The 19,391-nt window shown below is 42.2% G+C and overlaps 1 protein-coding gene across 2 annotated transcripts in view; it reads left to right on the forward strand.

The window, feature by feature from the left end:
* The window catches only part of Ift81 (intraflagellar transport 81), an 83,151-nt gene that overhangs the window by 58,144 nt on the left and 5,616 nt on the right, over window positions 1-19,391 (forward strand). For both annotated transcript variants that reach the window (XM_057764561.1, XM_057764560.1), the window contains exons 15-17: window positions 13,566-13,652; window positions 14,562-14,633; window positions 15,058-15,143. In XM_057764561.1, coding sequence (XP_057620544.1) covers window positions 13,566-13,652; window positions 14,562-14,633; window positions 15,058-15,143 — 245 coding nt within the window. The remainder of the gene's footprint in view (window positions 1-13,565; window positions 13,653-14,561; window positions 14,634-15,057; window positions 15,144-19,391) is intronic.

Below are 19,391 nucleotides of genomic sequence, written 5' to 3' on the forward strand. Positions count from 1 at the left end.
TTTTTAATTAATTTATTTATTTATTAAAGGTTTCTGCCTCCTCCCCACCACCGCCTCCCATTTCCCTCCCCCTCCCCCAGTTAAGTCCCCCTCCATCGTCAGCCCAAAGATCAATCAGGGTCCCTGCCCTATGGGAAGTCCAAGGACCACCCACCTCCATCCAGGTCTAGTAAGGTGAGCATCCAAACAGCCTAGGCTCTCACAAAGCCAGTACGTGCAATAGGATCAAAAACCCATTGCCATTGTTCTTGAGTTCTCAGTAGTCCTCATTGTCCGCTATGTTCAGTGAGTCCGGTTTTATCCCATGCTTTTTCAGACCCAGGCCAGCTGGCCTTGGTGAGTTCCCGATAGAACATCCCCATTGTCTCAGTGTGTGGGTGCACCCCTCGCGGTCCTGAGTTTTTTGCTCGTGCGCTCTCTCCTGCTCCTGATTTGGACCTTTAGATTTCAGTCCGGTGCTCCAATGTGGGTCTCTGTCTCTGTCTCCTTTCATCGCCTGATGAAGGTTAATATTCAGGAGGATGCCTATATGTTTTTCTTTGGGTTCACCTTCTTATTTAGCTTCTCTAGGATCACGAATTCTAGGCTCAATGTCCTTTATTTATGGCTAGAAACCAAATATGAGTGAGTACATCCCCTGTTCCTCTTTTTGGGTCTGGCTTACCTCACTCAGGATAGTGTTTTCTATTTCCGTCCATTTGCATGCAAAATTCAAGAAGTCATTGTTTTTTACTGCTGAGTAGTACTCTAATATATGTATATATTCCATACTTTCTTCATCCATTCCTCCATTGAAGGGCATCTAGGTTGTTTCCAGGTTCTGGCTATTACAAACAATGCTGCTATGAACATAGTTGAGCATATACTTTTGTTGCATGATAGGGCATCTCTTGGGTATATTCCCAAGAGTGGTATTGCTGGGTCCAGGGGTAGGTTGATCCCGAATTTCCTGAGAAACCACCACACTGCTTTCCAAAGTGTTTGCACAAGTTTGCATTCCCACCAGCAATGGATGAGTGTACCCCTTTCTCCACATCCTCTCCAGCAAAGGCTATCATTGGTGTTTTTTATTTTAGCCATTCTGACAGGTGTAAGATGGTATCTTAAAGTTGTCTTGATTTGCATTTCCCTGATCGCTAAGGAAGTTGAGCATGACCTTAAGTGTCTTTTGGCCATTTGAACTTCTTCTGTTGAGAATTCTCTGTTCAGCTCAGTGCCCCATTTTATAACTGGATTGATTAGCCTTTTACGGTCTAGTTTCTTGAGTTCTTTATATATTTTGGAGATCAGACCTTTGTCTGTTGCGGGGTTGGTGAAGATCTTTTCCCAGTCAGTGGGTTGCCTTTTTGTCTTAGTGACAGTGTCCTTTGCTTTACAGAAGCTTCTCAGTTTCAGGAGGTCCCATTTATTCAATGATGCCCTTAATGTCTGTGCTGCTGAGGTTATACGTAGGAAGTGGTCTCCTGTGCCCATGTGTTGTAGAGTACTTCCCACTTTCTCTTCTATCAGGTTCAGTGTGTTCAGACTGATATTGAGGTCTTTAATCCATTTGGACTTGATTTTTGTGCATGGTGATAGATATGGATCTATTTTCATTCTTCTACAGATTGACATCCAGTTTTGCCAGCACAATTTGTTGAAGATGCTCTTTTTTCCATTGTATACTTTTAGCTCCTTTATCGAAAATCAGGTGTTCATAGGTTTGTGGGTTAAAGTCTGGGTCTTCTATTCAATTCCATTGGTTGACTTCTCTGTTTTTATGCCAATACCAAGCTGTTTTCAATACTGTAGCTCTGTAATAGAGTTTGAAGTCAGGGATGGTAATGCCTCCAGACGATCCTTTATTGTATAGATTGTTTTGGCTATCCTGGGTTTTTTGTTTTTCCATATAAAGTTGATCATTGTCTTCTCCAGATCTGTGAAGAATTTTGATGGGATTTTGATGGGGATTGCGTTGAATCTATAGATTGCTTTTGGTAGAATTGCCATTTTTACTATGTTGATCCTCCCAATCCAAGAGCAAGGGAGGTCCTTCCATTTTCTGGTGTCCTCTTCAATTTCTTTCTTCAAAGACTTAAAGTTCTTGCCAAATAGATCTTTCACTTCCTTGGTCAGAGACACCCCAAGATATTTTATGCTATTTGTGGCTATCGTGAAAGGTGATGCTTCTCTGATTTCCCTCTCTGCTTCCTTATCCTTAGTGTATAGGAAGGCAACTGATTTTTTGGAGTTGGTCTTGTATCCTGCCACATTACTAAAGGTGTTTATCAGCTGTAGGAGTTCTTTGGTAGAGTTTTTGGGGTCGCTTATGTATACTATCATATCATCTGCAAATAACGAAAGTTTAACTTCTTCCTTTCCAATACGAATCCCCTTGATCCCTTTATGTTATCTTATTGCAATTGCTAGAACTTCAAGCACTATATTGAAGAGATATGGAGAGAGTGGACATCCTTGTTGTGTTCCTGATTTTAGTGGGATGGCTTTGAGTTTTTCTCCGTTTAATTTAATGTTAGCTGTCGGCTTGCTGTAAATAGCTTTTATTATATTTAGGTATGACCCTTGTATCCCTAATCTCTCCAAGACCTTTATCATAAAGGGGTGTTGAATTTTGTTGAATGCTTTTTCAGCATCTAATGAAATGATCATATGGTTTTTTTCTTTCAGTTTATCTATATGGTGGATTACATTGATAGATTTGCATATGTTGAACCAGTCCTGCATCTCTGGAATGAAGCCTACTTGATCATAATGGATAATTTTTCTAATGTGTTCTTGGATTCGGTTTGCCAGTATTTTATTGAGAATTTTTGCTTTGATGTTCTTGAGTGAGATAGGCCTGTAATTTTCTTTCTTGGTTGGGTCTTTGTGTGGTTTTGGTATCAGGGTAACTGTAGCTTCATAAAAGGAATTTGGCAATGACTCTTCTGTTTCTATATTGTGAAATACATTAAGGAGTAGAGGTATTAGCTCTTCTTGGAAGTTCTGGTAGAATTCTGCATTGAAACCATTTGGTCCTGGGCTTTTTTTGGAAGGGAGATTTTTGATAACAGTTTCTAATTGTTCGCGACTAACAGGTCTATTTAGATCGTTCACGTGGTCTTGGTTTAGCTTTGGTATATGATACTTATCTAAAAAAATGTCCATTTCTTTTGCATTTTCCAGTTTTTGTAGTAAGATCTAATGATTCTCTGAATTTCCTCTGTGTCTGTGGTTATGTCCCCCTTTTCATTTCTGATCTTATTTATTTGCGTGTTCTCTCTCTGTCGTTTAACTAGTTTGGATAGGGGTTTGTCGATCTTGTTGATTTTCTCCAAGAACCAACTTTTTGTTTCATTGATTCTTTGGACTGTTTTCTGTTTTTCTATTTTGTTGATTTTCGCCCTCAGTTTGATTATTTCCAGTCTTCTACTCCTCCTGGGCGCGTCTGCTTCTTTTTTCCTAGAGCTTTCAGGTGTGCTGTTAAGTCCCCAATGTATGCTTTCTCCGTTTTCTTTTTCTTTTTTAAATATTTATTTATTTATTTACTTATTATGTATACAATATTCTGTCTTGTGTGTCTGCCTACAGGTAGAAGAGGGCATCAGATCTCATTTCAGATGGTTGTGAGCTACCATGTGGTTGCTGGGAATTGAACTCAGGACCTTTGGAAGAGCAGGCAATGCTCTTAACCCCTGAGCCATCTCTCCAGCCCCTCTCCGTTTTCTTTAAGTGGGCACTTAGTGCTATGAACTTTCCTCTTAGCACTGCTTTCATCGTGTCCCATAGGTTTGAGTATGTTGTCTCTTTATTTTCATTAAATTCAAGCAAGACTTTAATTTCTTTCTTAATTTCTTCCTTGACCCAGGTGTGGTTCAGTAGTTGACTGTTCAGTTTCCATGAGTTTGTCGGCTTTCTGGGGGTAGCATTGTTGTTGCCTTCTAACTTTAATCCGTGGTGATCTGATAAGACACAGGTGGACACTGATATTTTTTTGTATCTGTGGAGGTTTCCTTTGTTTCCAAGTATGTGGTCAATTTTCGAGAAGGTTCCATGAGCTGCAGAGAAGAAGGCATATTCTTTCCTATTGGGTAGAGTGTTCTATAGATGTCTGTTAAGTCCATTTGCTTCATTACCTCCAACAATTCTCTTAATTCTCTATTAGGTTTCTGTCTGATTGACCTGTCCATTGGTGAGAGAGGTGTGTTGAAGTCTCCTACTACGAGTGTGTGTGGCTTGATGTCTGCCTTGAGTTCTAGTAATATTTCTTTTACATAAGTGGGTGCTTTTATATTAGGGGCATAGATATTCAGGATTGAGACTTTATCCTGATGAATTGTTCCTGTTATGAGTGTCCATCTCGATCTCTTCTGATTGATTTTAGTTTGAAGTCAGTTTTGTTAGAAATTAGTATGGCCACACCTGCTTTTTTCTTAGGACCATTTGCTTGAAAAACCTTTTCCCAACCCTTTACTCTGAGTAGATGCCTGTCTTTGTGGTTGAGATGTGTTTCTTGCAAACAGCAGAATGTTGGATCCTGTTTTCGTATCCAATCTCTTAGCCTGTGCCTTTTTATATGTGAATTGAGACCATTAATATTAAGTGATATTAATGACCAGTGGTTGTTTACTCCGGTTATTCTTATTGTTTTTGGTAGTAGAGTTTGTGTGTCTCCCTTCTTTGAGTTGTGCTGTTGAAGGGTCGCTAGATGCCTGAGTTATTGTGGGCAGTGTTGGCAATGTTGGATTCCTTGGGTTGTGATTTTCCTTCTATTACTTTCTGTAGGGCTGGATTTGTGGCTACGTATTGTTTAAATTTGTTCTTATCCTGGAATGTCTTGTTTTCTCCATTGATAGTGAACGATAGCTTGGCTGGGTATAGTAGTTTGGGTTTGCATCCATGGTCTCTTAGTTTCTGCAGTACCTCTATCCAGGACCTTCTGGCTTTCATGGTTTCCATAGAGAAGTCAGCTGTAAGTCTGATCGGTTTACCTTTATAAGTTACTTGCCCTTTTTCTTTTGCAGCTCTTAATATTCTTTCTTTAATCTGTATATTTTGTGTCTTGATTATTATATGGCGAGGGGATTTTTTTTTGATCCAGTCTGTTTGGTGTTCTGTATGCTTCTTGAATATTGAAAGGAATATCTTTCTTTATGTTGGGAAAGTTTTCTTCCATAATTTTGTTGAAAATATTTTCTGGGCCTTTGAGCTGTGACTCTTCTCCTTCTATTCCTATTATTCTTAGGTTTGGTCTTTTTATTGTGTCCCATATTTCCTGAATGTTTTGTGATGAGAATTTGTTGGCTTTGCTGTTTTCTTTGATCTGTGCATTTATTTTCTCTACGGTGTCCTCAGAATCTGAGATTCTTTCTTCTATCTCTTGTATTCTATTGATTATGCTTGTTTCTGTAGTCTCTGTTCGTTGACCTAGATTTTCCATATCCAGCTGGTGGTCCTCAGTTTGTGTTTTCTTCTTTGCTTCCATTTCAGTTTTCAATTCTTGAACTGTGTTCCATTACCTGTTTGATCGTTTTTTTCTTGGTTTCCCAGGGTATCATTTACGTATTTACTCATTTCTTCAAACTTTTTGTTATACTTCTCATCCATTTCTATAAGGGTGTTTTTTACATGTTGTTTAAGGGACTCTATTGCTTTCATTAAGTCAATTTTTTTCCACTTCTTCTGTGTTAGGGTGTTCAAGTCCTTCTGTTGTAAGATCATTGGGTTCTGGTGTTTTCATGTTGTTTTTCAGATTGTTGGGTGAATTCTTGCCTTGTCGCCTGCCTATCTCCTCCTATCGATGCTATATAATGGGTCTTCTAAAACAGGATCAGGTTTTCCTGCTGGCCAGGGGCCCCACTTACAAAATGCCCTCGCTCCGTTTCCTGGCTCCCACCGTGGGCCAAGATCCCTCTCACCACTCAGAAGGGTCTTCAGGAACAGGAACAGGTTCCCCGTTCGCCAGGGACCTCGTCAACAAAAGGCCTACCACTCTGCAGGCCAGCCACCCAAACAGAGAAACTCCCACTGCCCTCTGCCCCGATCTCCCCCGACCCAGAGCCCAAACAGGCTATACTGGGTAATCCCGCGGCCTCGTGGAAGGGAGGGAGAGTGAAGGAGGCCCCTGGGATGGGCCAGGGAGAGAGAGGTCACAGCAGAGGAGAAGCAGCCCCAGCAGAGGGGACCAGCCCTCGCAGACTAACCGAGGGGTCAGGGGGGTCGGGCAATGCCCCCGCTCCGTTTCCTGTGTCCCGCCGTGGGCCAAGAACACTCTCCCCACCCAGGAGGGTCTTCAGGGACAGGACCAGGCTCCCCGTTCACCAGTGGACCTCGCCAATAAAAGGCCTACCACTCTGCAGGCCAGGCCCCAAAAAAACCTACTTGATTTAATTGTAGTAGGGCGATCTGTTGTCAGTGTGGGATTCAATGTTTCATGCTTGGACTATCCCACATCCGGCCGCATCTGCGCGTCTGCGCGCCGGTCTCCGCCCACCGCGTGCTAAAATAAAAATATTGTATACTTTTTAACTTTAATGGACTACCCTCAAGTATTTAGGGAATTTTGCAATTAACTATTGCACTTTGAATACTACAACTATTTAAAATCAAGAGTATCATCAATTCAAGATTTGCAACCTACAATTTATCTAAATTTTTTATAATCATTTGTAGCTAGAACAGCATCTTGAGGTAATTCCATAGCTGTGTAATTAAATGGAATAATTACATGTAATTACTAACATATCAGTTTAAAGTATACAGTCTGATAGTTTAGTCTTCTTGAAGTACTCTTTACTGATTGATTGCTTTTTTTCTTATAAAAGTTAACACTAAGCTGAATGTGGTAGAGCTGGAAGGTTCAGAGGTTCAAGGTCACCCTTGGTTACAGCTGCATATTGAGCTTGAAGCCATCATGGGCTCCATGAGATCCTATCTCAGAAAACCCCAAGACCCCAAAACTGTACATAATTCAAGCTGTACAGATTGTCTGAGGAAAAGAATATAGGGACTAGGGAGGAAGCTCAGCTGGCAGAGTGCTTGCCTAGTGTGCCCAGACCCTAGGTTTAGTCCCCAGCACCACATAAAACTGGGCCTGAGGCCAACACTTGTAACCCAGCACTTGGAGTAGGATGGGGTAGAAGGGAATTGAGGTCATCCTAGGCGGCAGATGCTGCTGCTATAGAGGGGTAGCTACACCTCTCTGCAGCTCTCTCTATCCCAGGCCTAAGGCTTGGCCTTGTGGCCCATCTAGTTCCTTCACTAAGGCGCTAAATCCCTTGTTTGCAGAAGCCTTGCCACCTTAGTACTAAGGCCTCATCTCGTGGCACAGACTTCTCCCCATTAAAATCTAAAAAGTGGGCTGGAGACGGAGGTTCCGAGCACTTGCTGCTTTTCCAGAAATCAGTTTGGCCCACAGTTTCCCACACAGGGCGGCAGACGACCTCCTGTAACCCCAGCTCCAAAGGATCTGATGCCTTCTGGTCTCCATGGGCACCTGCACGTATGTGACAGGTGCTCACAGAGACATGCGTGTACATTTAAATATAAATAAATCTTTTTAAGTCTATAAAGATAAGACTTTGTTCTGTGGGTTGCTGTTGGGTCTCTTGCCCCAGCTGTGAGTGAGCTGAGTTCCTGAAGCAGGATTTCTCTTTCCTGAACCCAGAGGAATCTTTGTTATAGAAAAAAAGTTCAAGGCCAGCTAAGCTATAGGAGACCTTGTCACAAAAATAATATTTTTCCTATCTGCTCTTCTCTCTCTCTCTCTCTCTCTCTCTCTCTCTCTCTCTCTCACACACACACACACACACAATAAGGACAACACACACAAATAATAATAACAATTAATAGTGTTTTAAATATTTTCCAGGAATTTTGTGATAATGAATAGATTCTATCTATCTATCTATCTATCATCTATCTATCTATCTATCTATCTATCTATCTATCTATCTATTGACAGAGTCTGATTATGTAACTCTGGCTTTCCTGGAAAGTCTGTAGACCAGGCTGGCCTCAAACTCACAGAGATTCACCTGCCTCTGCCTCCCAAGTGTTAGTATTAAAGACATGTGGCAAAGATTTCTTTATTGTTATTTTTGTATTCAGTGTGCGTGTGTGATAGCATATAGCAAAAGTGGGAAGACTATGAGGACTAGAACTCCTTGGATCCTTTGGATCTGGGGTTACAGATGGTTGTGAGCTGCCCTGTGTATGTGCTGAGATACGAACTCAGGTCCTCTGGGAGAGTTGTGAGCAGTCTTAACTCTGAGCCATCTTTCCATGCCCTAACTAATTAGTTAATGGCTACCTTAAGTTTGTTTAACATGTATTTACTTTCTAAAAATATAATTATTTCTAGGGGCTATGGGCATAGCTCGGCAGTAGAGCTTGTATGTAGCATGTGAAATACTTTGGGTAAAGTTCCCTAACATAAACTTGCTATCAAACACACACAGAGAGTCACACAAGCAAACACACGCACACACACACACACATTATCACAAATACAAATTTGTATTAAAGGCAGACTAAAATCAAGCCTGTCTGTCACAGTCAGATATTTTTACACTTGGCTGCTATACATTTCTCCCTTCTTATACTTTATATTTTTGTTTTTGTTTTGGGGGGACAGGTTTTATCTGTGTAACTTTGGAACCTGTCCTGGAACTCATTCTGTAGACCAGGCTGGCACTGGACTCACAGAGATCTGCCTGCCTCTGCCTTCCGAGTGCTGGGATTAAAGGTGTGCACCACCATTGCCTGACACTTTACATATTTTTAAAAAATATTTATTTATTAATTATGTATACAATGTTCTGTCTGTGTGTATGCCTGCAGGCCAGAAGAGGGCACCAGACCTCATTACAGATGGTTGTGAGCCACCATATGGTTGCTGGGAATTGAACTCAGGACCTTTGGAAGAGCAGGCAGTGCTCTTAACCTCTGAGCCATTTCTCCAGCCCCCACTTTACATATTTTTGACAAATCTTAAATTAGATTTTGCTGTGTGTTATAATCTGAAAGGTTTATTTTAATAAGTTACATTGTTTCTGTTTATTGACATAAAGACATAGTTAGTCTTAGTGGTATCACTTTGTTTGACTTTTAGTGTTAAAGCCTGTGCAGAATCTCTCTGTGTTTGAGTAGCTGTGTTCCAGCTTGTGGTTTTGCTTTAGCCATTGTATGTCACCCATTTGATTAGATAGTATCTACTAATTCCCGCCTTGAGGAGGGAGGAAGCTGGTTTGGCTTGGTCTTTTTAACTTCTTCCCTCCTTTCTCAACTTCTTTGCCTTCTCTGGCAGCAGAGTTTTGTTTACTGTTATCTTTCTTAGTGTTTGCCTGTGTGCTTTGATTCTGTTATACTGTGATGCATGCTATACTGTGATGCATGCTATACGGTGATGCATGCTATACGGTGATGCATGCTATACGGTGATGCATGCTATACGGTGATGCATGGTATACGGTGATGCATGCTATACTGTGATGCATGTTATACTGTGATGCGCTATTGTATCTGGTAAAGACATCCTTTGACATTATTCCACACACTCTTAACAATTAAAAAAACAAAAAACAAGAAAATTGCCGAGTGATGGTGGCGCACACCTTTAATCCCAGCAGAGGAGGTAGATCTCTGTGAGTTTAAGGCCAACCAGATATACAGAGTGAGTTCCAGGATAGCCAGGGCTACACAGAGAAACACTGTCTGGAAAAACAAACAAAAACAAAAGATGATAAACTCCATGTGAGGTGTGTTTTACTTCACCTAAAAACTTTGCTTGCAAAGTCAAGCAAACAAAAAGCCTTTCCTGGTAAGTTATGTCGTCCTACCTTTATGTTTTCCGACTTCACTCTTGGTGATGCTTTTGCCTGGGATTGTTTGGGAAGCAGGTGAGCCAGATTTCTTGTTGCTTGGTGCAGCCTCTTATTTCTTCTGACTCCGTTTCCTGTGCCATTGTTTTTGTCCTGTGTGTCCCAGCATAGAAGGTAGCTGGGGTTTGTGTGGCTGTGCTTCCATGCGTTTAGTCAGGTTGTAGATCTGTCGGGATTTTTCTTTTGTGTGTCCTGTGTACTGTGCTGTTTCTTTGCTTAATTTCTTACTGTCCACCTTCCATTCCGGAAGCCAGTTTTTCTTCCTTTACTTCCTTCCTTTATGTCCTCTTCTGTCTTCTACTTCAATCATAATTTCCTCTTTTTCATATATATCCTTGACTTAATAAAGACTAAGATTAATTAACATCATTTGCTAATACATAGATTTTAGAATAATTTAACCCCCCCACACACACACAGGTGGTACTGTCCTTGAGAGGCATCCACAGGTTCAGTGAGTTCATAGTCCTAACACAACCGCCCCCAGCAGTCTGATTCTGGGTTCAGAGCCAGGAAAAGAAAGAAAGACACTTTGTCCCCAAACCTAGAGCCTGAGAAATGTCCCCAGACCCTGAAACCAGTTCCAAAAGAACACACTAAGCCCCTAGATTCAGAGCATACCAAAGAAATTCTCCTGGTCCCAAAGTTAGAGTCAAGAAAGGTAAAAAGAACCAAAGAAAGAAACACAGTTTAGCCCTAGAATTAGAGCCATCTCTGCTCCTGACACAAAACCAGCCAATCCCTGAGCAGGGAAAACAGACCAATCACTGAGCCCCTTTAGGCTTGAAATTCCCTTCAAGTAGTTACTAGCAGTTGGGAATTCCCTCAGGCCTGGATATCCCTTTACATCATAGGGGTTAGCCAATCCCAAGCCTGGAAGTCTGCCTCACCCAACTCGGGCAGCCAATCACAAACCCAGAGGCTTGGAATGCCCCAAACCTCTTCCCCTATATAAACCTCCTATGTTTGCTGCTGGGGTCTCTCCTGAGCTAGTCCTATTGCTGCCCTGCTTCAAACAAATGGAGACTGAGTTAACTCACAATAAAAACTCTTTGCTTTTGCATCAGATACAGCTTCGTGGTAATGTTTTGGGAATCTGGGCTTTGGCATAATAGTCCTCTGACATTTTATTTTCTTATTTCTTCATCTCTGAGAGTAGCTGTCATGGTGTTTTTACTATCATAATTCCTACTTTATACAGCCATGTCTGGTTTAGATTCACCTCATAGCTACCAGTGCTCACCATTGCTGCCTGAATTTCACACGTTCCTTCCAAGCAGCCACCCTCCCTGAAATTCATTCATTCATTCATTCCTTTGTTTGTTTGTATGGGGCAACAGAGAAGCCAGAAGAGAGCAATAGATGCACTGGAACTGGAGATAAAAGAGGTTGTGCGTCTCATAACATGAGTGCTGGCAACTAAACTCAAGTCCTCTGCTTGTGAACCTAGCTTTCAACTGCTGACCCATTTCTCCAGACCTCAAATTCCCTTTTTTTTTTGGGGGGGGGGTGGTGGTTCACTTTATTTTCTTATGTGTATGTATGTGCACACCAATGTCTGTCTCTGTTGTTCTGTGAAACAGAGGATGGCTGTGTGACTCACTCTCCTCCTCTTCTGTCAGCCTCCCAAAAGCTGGACCACAGTCATGTGCTCTGTGGATTGTTTGTCTCTTGAATTCTGGCAGCAGGAGTGGTTATTTGGTTTTCTGGCCTAAAGTTTTAGAACTTTCATAAGCTAGAAGCTAGTTTTGAGCTACTGTCTCAGCTTGCAAGTTCTTAAACCGTGTAGGTGGAGAAATTTAAACCTATTGTCAGCCTGAGTTTAAGCTGTATCTTGATTGGTTTAGATTTCAGATTCACAGGTCAACAACAAAAAAGAGAAGAAAAGCTGTCACTAGCCGTCATTGTGACTCAGGCCTTTAATCCCAGCACTCAAAAGGCAGAGGCGGGCAGATCTCTATGAGTTTGAGACCAGACTAGTCTACATAGTAAGTTTTAAGTTCCAGACCAGCCATGTTTGTGTGTTTCATTTCTTTTTGTTTTTGAAGAAGGCTCTGTCATCAACTGTAGCAAGTTCATCTTAGTGAGAAGCTGTCTAAGTGCACACAGATGCTGACCTTTCCTACTTACGGGACATACGATTGTTATAGTCATTTATTTTGGTGTGTGTGGGGTATGTATGTGTGTACATATACGTGCATCTATATCAGAGGTCAACTTGTGGGAGTCAGTTTTTTGCCCACTACATGAGTCCCAGGGATTGTCAACAAGCGCTGTTACTCACTAAGCCATCTCGCTGGCCTCCCGTTAGCTCTTTTTTTTTTTTTTTTTTCGAGACAGGGTTTCTCTGTGGCTTTGGAGCCTGTCCTGGAAGTAGCTCTGTAGACCAGGGTGGTCTCGAACTCACAGAGATCCGCCTGCCTCTGCCTCCCGAGTGCTGGGATTAAAGGCGTGCGCCACCACCGCCCGGCCCGTTAGCTCATTTTTAATACATAAAGCCATAATACTCTCTCAGTCTTTATGCCATTCTAGTTACCCCAAGCCATATAGGGTCTGCACAACAGAGACAGCCCATACAACACTCCTCTTCCATGGTAATGCTTGATTCCAAGAGTGCTACTATGTAGAACCAAGATCATTTCCAGGCTGATTTTACCCTTACTCTTTAACCACAGTCTACTATGGGGTCCTCAGTTCCAACTCCTCACCCTCATTTCCCCAGAAGAGCCACTGTCCGTCTCTTGTTTCTGGTCCTGATGATTCTGATTCCTTGGCGATTCAGTTCAGCTCTGGATTTTAGGAGACATTTGTTCTTCCTTAACAAGCATTTGCAAATACTTAGCATCCTTGTATATTTGCAGCAGGTTTTTAGATTATCTCCTTCAAAATATGTGACTAAACTTTGAAGCTCTTAGAGGAGCCTGAATTCACTCTGACTCTGCCCTTTATAGATGCATAGTCTTGGCCAGGACCTGACCTTTCTGTGTGTTCTCTAAGCATCTTGTGGAGGTAGCAGTCAGTACCTCCTTCAGGATATTGTTGTAAGATTTAATTGTTCATGTGCCCTGGTAGGATTCACAAAGTTCTTATCAGACACCCACATTCATCATCATCCTTCTCTCTGGATATTCTCAGATACACTGATAATGGACTACTCTTATATTCCTGAATCTTTCATCTCCTGTACTTCCCAATCCTTTACACATGACATTCCATTTTTGTTATTGTTGTTGTTGTTTAAGGAAAAAAAAAATCTTCTTTCCCTTGCTTCCCTTTCCCTAACCACTCTTACTAATCCCCCATTCTCAGTTTAGATATCAGTTTCTCCAGGAAGTCGGCCCTACTGGTCCCCAAGCCTGGATTAGGTCTGAGAGTCCTGCGTGCTGCTGTGCAGGTTGCGTCCGTCCACTGGAGCTCTTACAGCCTGTGCACTCTGAGCGTTACTTAGGGGATGCTGTTTTGTTCGCTGTTGTAGCCCCAGCTCCTAAGCAAGAGCCTGGCACACAGATGAGTACATGGTAGCTATTATTCTTATCAGCACCCCCATCTGTCATAATTCTCAAATGTCCAATTGTTGTATAAATAACTCATAAGTATGCCAAGAAGCTTAGACTCAAGTTACAAGACTGACAAGGCCATGCATTGTTTCAGAGCTACATTTTATGTGTTTGTTTTTCACTTAATCATTTGCCCTTTTCAAACTAGGAACTAACCCAGGAGTGTGACGAAAAGAAAGCCCAGTATGATAGCTGTGCAGCCGGCCTTGAAAGCAATCGGTCCAAATTAGAACAGGTAAGAATGGAGTTTTTATTTCAACAGTTTAGCGAAAGCTACCTGTGTGTGCACATTCTCACTCAGTGTTGCGAGTTCTTACATCTTTATCATCGTCTCCTAGACTGCCTCCAAGGCTCAAAGACCTTTATTCCTTTGAACTTTATATTTATCCACTGAATTTTTCCATCTGTACCACTACCACCGAAGCTTAAAGTCCATACTCTCCTGCCCAGACTCCGTAGTAGCCATCTATCCATCTCTTGTCTTCTGACATTTAATCTCCTATAACAGACCAAGAAGCTAGTTTTTGATATAGGCCACCCTCATTGACTTCCCACTACACTTGAGTGAAACCTAACCTCCAAATTCTGTTGTGTGGGGCTCCTCCTGCCTTGTCAAGGTCATACCGTGTCCTGCAGTCCTCCTTGTCCAGCACTCCAGACTGGCCAAGCTCAGTTCCACCTCCAGGCTTTTGTATGTACTCTTCTCTCTGCCCAGGACACTCAGTGTCTTCTCTCCTTTTATTTTTATCACAAAGATCTCCACCTGAAGGTCACTGCCTCCTCACAGGCTTTCCAGATTGCTCTCCCTAGTATTTCTCATTCTCCTCATCAGCCTGGCCTGCTGACTGAGCCATCTACCCACATAACACCTGTACCCATCACAAATAGTCTTCATTCCTGTTTTCTTCAGTGCTGTGTCCCTAGCTCCTACCAGAGTCTAGTCACGTAGAACTTGGTGAGTGAGTAGCTGCACCAGCAGGTTAGAAAGTGCCAGGAGTCACCTGGCGGCCAGCGGTACTACATTGTTACTGTAGACAAGCTTGTGCTGGGGTGATTCTGATGACCACTCTTCTGTTGTGCATTTAAAGCCAACTTCTCTTTTATTCTTTCAATAATTTGTTACCCACTTAACATTATATTGTAGGAAGTACGAGGCCTGCGTGAAGAATGTCTTCAGGAGGAGAGTAAATACCATTATACAAACTGTGCGATTAAGGTGAGACAAAGAGTATGCAGCAGAAGCGCTCCTGAAAATGTTCAAAACGGTTATTTTTTTGTTCATTTGGTTTTGGTTTTTGATTTTCAAAACAGGGGTCTCTTAATGTAGCCTTGGCTGTCCTAAAACTCACTATGTAGACCAGGCTGGCCTTGAACTCAAAGAGATCTGCCTGACTCTGCTTCCTGAGACCTGACTAAAAATTATTTCATTGATTGATGGGTTGATTGATTGTGTGTATGTGTGTGCCCTGGTGTGTCTGTGGAGGTCAGAGAGCAGCTTGTAGGATTCAGTTCTCTCCTTCCACTGTGTCAGTCCTGGGGATGGAACTCGGGTTGTTAGACTTTACCTGCTGAGTCGTTTTGTAGGCCCCTTCTGAGGCCCCCAACAGTAAAGACTTCCTGAAGCCTGTCTTTGCATTTAGAACCTGGAAGTTCAGCTTCGCCGAGCAACTGATGAGATGAAGGCTTACGTCTCTTCTGATCAACAAGAAAAAAGGAAAGCAATCAGGCAAGTTATTTTATTTTTGAATTGACTTACTCAGTGTTTTCAGCTGTAGGTTTATAAATAAGATAGAAGCTTACAGAGCATTTGAGCTATTACTGAACCTTAGCGATTCTAGCCCTCCTAATGGGGTACAGTTGTACACCTTGCTTTCTTTTCGTCATGTAATAAATATATATATTTATATAAAATATAAGTTACACTTTTGCCACCTCTAAGCATGCAGTTAGTGGCACTGATTACATTTACAGTGCTGACTCATCACCATTATCTGGTTCCAAACCCTTGCACCTTCCTTTAACCATTAACCCCACTCCCACCTCCAAGAATATGTGACTTGTGTATTAGCTCTGTGTAAGCGTGAATGCTTTAATGTTGTCTCCGTAAGCACACATGGCTGGGACTCTGGTCATCTGCCTGCTGATTGTACAGTGTGACTTCTGCCTTAGCTAGATACCATGTGACTGCAGCATTGCCAGCCTTCGAAAAGGGAAGGGTGTGCAAATACTGCTTAGTCTTAAATGGCGACTTTCTGTAGTCTCAACTTGTGGCATACTGTACTGAATCAACTCTTGCCTTAAAATGCATTTATAGCTAAATTGCAAGTTGTAATAAAATGCAGTAATGGAGATGTTTTCTTTTTTCTTTCTTTTTTTCTTTGTTTTTTTTTTTTTTGTTGTTGTTGTTGTTTTTTAAGACAGGGTTTCTCTGTAGAGTTTGAGCCTCTCCTGGAACTAGCTTTTGTAAACCATGCTGGCCTCGAACTCACAGAGATCTGCCTGCCTCTGCCTCTGAGTGCTGGGATTAAAGGGGTGTACTACCATAACCCAGCTCAGAAGTTTTCTTTTCACTGTCAAGTAAGAACACAAAAGGGTAGGGGTCCCATTTGCGGCTGCAGTTGAGATTTTGAGTGTCTGTGCATTGGTGTTCCCAGGGGGAGCTAGGAAGTAGCCTGAGGCACTGTCCATGTGGTACACCAGAAGGCATGGCCGGCGGAGCTCCTCTAGGAATAGAGCAGCTTTAATGCCTGCTCGCCATACTAAACTATAAACGTTCTTATCAGATTCTTTCAAAGAATGTAAACTCTGCTCTCATAGTCTGTATTGTCAGTGGTAAGAAATGAGAATAGTTGATTTGTTCTTGAAAAATAGACATTTTAGAAATTTTATTCACTTCTTCAACGCTATCAGTCTAAAAAAGGAAGAAGGAAGTAATTGCTTCTAAACTGTTAAATGTCCAGTCATTTTCTGACAGGATGTACTTCATCACTAAAACATCCAATATGGGGCTAGTGGGGTATTTAGTGGGTAAGGGTGCTTACTGCCAGCCCTGACAACTGCGGTTCAGTTCCCAGGACCCACACAGCAGGAGGAGAGAACTGAGTTCCACAAGTTGTTCTCTGACCTCCATGCATGTGCTGTGGCACAGGCGTTTGAATGTGCATTCACATACAAAATAAGTAAATGTAAGCTAGTTTTTATTTAGAACAAAGTCCGTATGGCTGAGGAGTAAAGCACTCACTGTACGAGCATGAGGAGCTGAATGTGAATCCCCAGCACCCACACAGAGCAGATGTGATGCAGGTACCTAGAACCCCAGCACTGGGGCTCAGACAGGCACTTCCCATGGAGCTCACGGGCCAGCCAGTATATCCAAAACATAAGCTCTAGGCTCAATGAGAGAGACTGCTTTAAACATGAGGAACAGAGGCAAGGGAGGAAGCTAGCTGAAATCAACCTCTGGCTTCTGTACGCCCCACATGGGTGAGTGCACCTGCATGCATACATTAACACTATCATAATACACTTGCATATTCCTCGAGTTATTTTGTGGAAAAGAATTGTGCCATGACTATAGCATTACATTTGAATATTGTAAAAAGGGGTCAGCAAAATGACTCAGAGGGTACAGGTGCTTGCCACCAAGCCTAATAACCTGAATAAGACCCCTGGGATCTACACTGTGGAAGATGAGGACATACTCGTGCAAGGTGTTCTCTGATGCAAGTGTGCATATGCAAGTGCACACACATACATAATTGTAATTAAAATAATTCTGAAGATTATATGAAAAATAGTGTTGGTTACATTCTAAACTCACGGATACGTTCTTATAAATATTATTACAGAAACAAAACTTATTGTCATTCCATTTTCAATATTGGTTTCTTTTTAATTAGCCCAAAGATTTGGAAGTAGCCTGCATTTGTTGTTGTTGTTGTTGTTGTTGTTTTAACCTCACCCCCAACCACCATCTCAGCAAAGTACCAGGTGCAAACCTAGAGCCTTGTGCATGTCAGGTTGGGCTAGCATACTACTATAATAAGCCTGTTGGTTTCCTGAGAAATTGTTATGTAAATGAGAATGCTAAAACATGTGGACAAGTCTCAGACCTACGATACTAGCGCATTCCTTAAAGCCATCTGAGCTATGACCATACTCTCCCCTACCCCTGCTGTCCCCACAGACAGGGTTTTTCTGTATAGTCCTCGCTGTCCTGGAACTCACTCTGCAAACCAGGCTGGCCTCAAACTCAGAGATCCGCTTGCCTCTGCCTCCCAAGTGCTGGGATAAAGATGTGCGCCACACCTGACTCCTTACATTCCTCTTGGGTTACGATGTCATTTAGCTCATCCTAGCGTCATTTGGAGATCGTGGACAGCAAGCAATTGGGCCTTGTGTTTCATGAATAAGGACAAAATGAAGGCTCATGGGACTGTTGGCCATTTTCACCCTTCTTCCTGTGTACAAATACCTCCTGTGCTTCTCTACAGGGACCATGGGTGTTTTCTCTGCCACTTCCCTGTCCTAACCACTCGTTTCCTTGCACTACTGAGGTGTGATCTTTCTCTGCCGATGCGGTGGTTTATGATATCCTCGATTCTTCATCTTTTCTTGCTGTATTCTTATAATAGTATAATCTAAGTTGGCACAGAGAAACAAAGACAATGTTTGCATTTAAATATATGATCTAGCCAGGTATGGTGGCGCATGCCTTTAATTCCTGCGCTTGGGAGACAGAGGCAGGTGGATCTCTGTAAGTTCAAGACCAGGGCTGTTATACAGAAAATCCCTGTCTTGAAACACCCCTCCCCTCAAGTAAGCAAACAAACAATTTTAAGATCTAAGGTCTCCTCCCATTCCTTATTTAATTAGGGTTTCTATTGCTGTGATAAAAATCCATTGACCAAAATCAGTTTGGGGAGGAAAAGGTTTATATCAGCTTTTAAGTATTTGGAACAGGACAGGAACTCAAGTAAGACAGGAACTAGGAGACAGGAGCTGAAGCAGAAAGCATGGAGGATGCTGCTCACTGACTTGCTCTTCATGGTTGGCGCAGACTGCTTTCTTTAGAACCCAAGATCACTGCCCTGGAGTAGCATGACCCACAGTGATCAGGGCTCTTTAAATTTATTACTGATTAAGAAAATGCATTACAGGCTTACCTCCAGCCTCATCTTATGGAGCATTTTCTCGATTGGGAATCCCTTTTCCTACGTGACTCTAGTTTATGCAAAGTTGGCATAAATTAGTCTGGACACTTGCCATCTGTTCCTTAATCTTTACCTTCAGTCTTTTGACCTTAACACGTCACCTACTTTAAATCTTGCTTTTAAAAAAAGCAAGCAGCATTAAATATATTTTACATAGCATTAAAATATACTTGTACTTTGATTTTTAAGTACTTTTTTTTTTACTTTAAAATGAGTTTTTTAGCTTATAAAATATTTGTAAAACCAAAAAGTAATCATTTGGAGTAGCACACACAGATACTGAGTGCTTTCGAGATGAACTTGATGATATACACCTGTAACTTAGGCACTTGGAAGACTGAGATTAGAGGATTATGGGTTTAGGACTGGACTGAGATACCTGAGTTTAAGGCCAGCCTGAGAAAAATGGTGGAACCTCATTAAAGGTGTACGTATGTGAGTCACTCCTTTAATCCCAGCACTCGGGAGGCAGAGGCAGGCAGATCTCTGTGAGCTTAAGGCCAACCTGGTCAATCCTAGGTGAATTCAAGACCAGCCAGATATTTTGTCAGACTCTGGTGGGGGGGGAGGGGGATAAAGAGGGGAGGGAGGGAGGGAGGGAGGGAGGGAGGGAGGGAGAGAGGGAGGGAGAGTGGTGGCACCTCTGTAATCACCAGCACTTGAGAGGTAAAGGCCAGGCAGTCAGGAATTCAAGACTGGCTTTAGTTATACACTTAAGTTTGAGGCCATACTGAGCTACATGAGATCGTTAAAAAAAAAAA

This window comes from Chionomys nivalis, chromosome 3 (assembly GCF_950005125.1).
Source record: "Chionomys nivalis chromosome 3, mChiNiv1.1, whole genome shotgun sequence".
NCBI lineage: Eukaryota > Metazoa > Chordata > Mammalia > Rodentia > Cricetidae > Chionomys > Chionomys nivalis.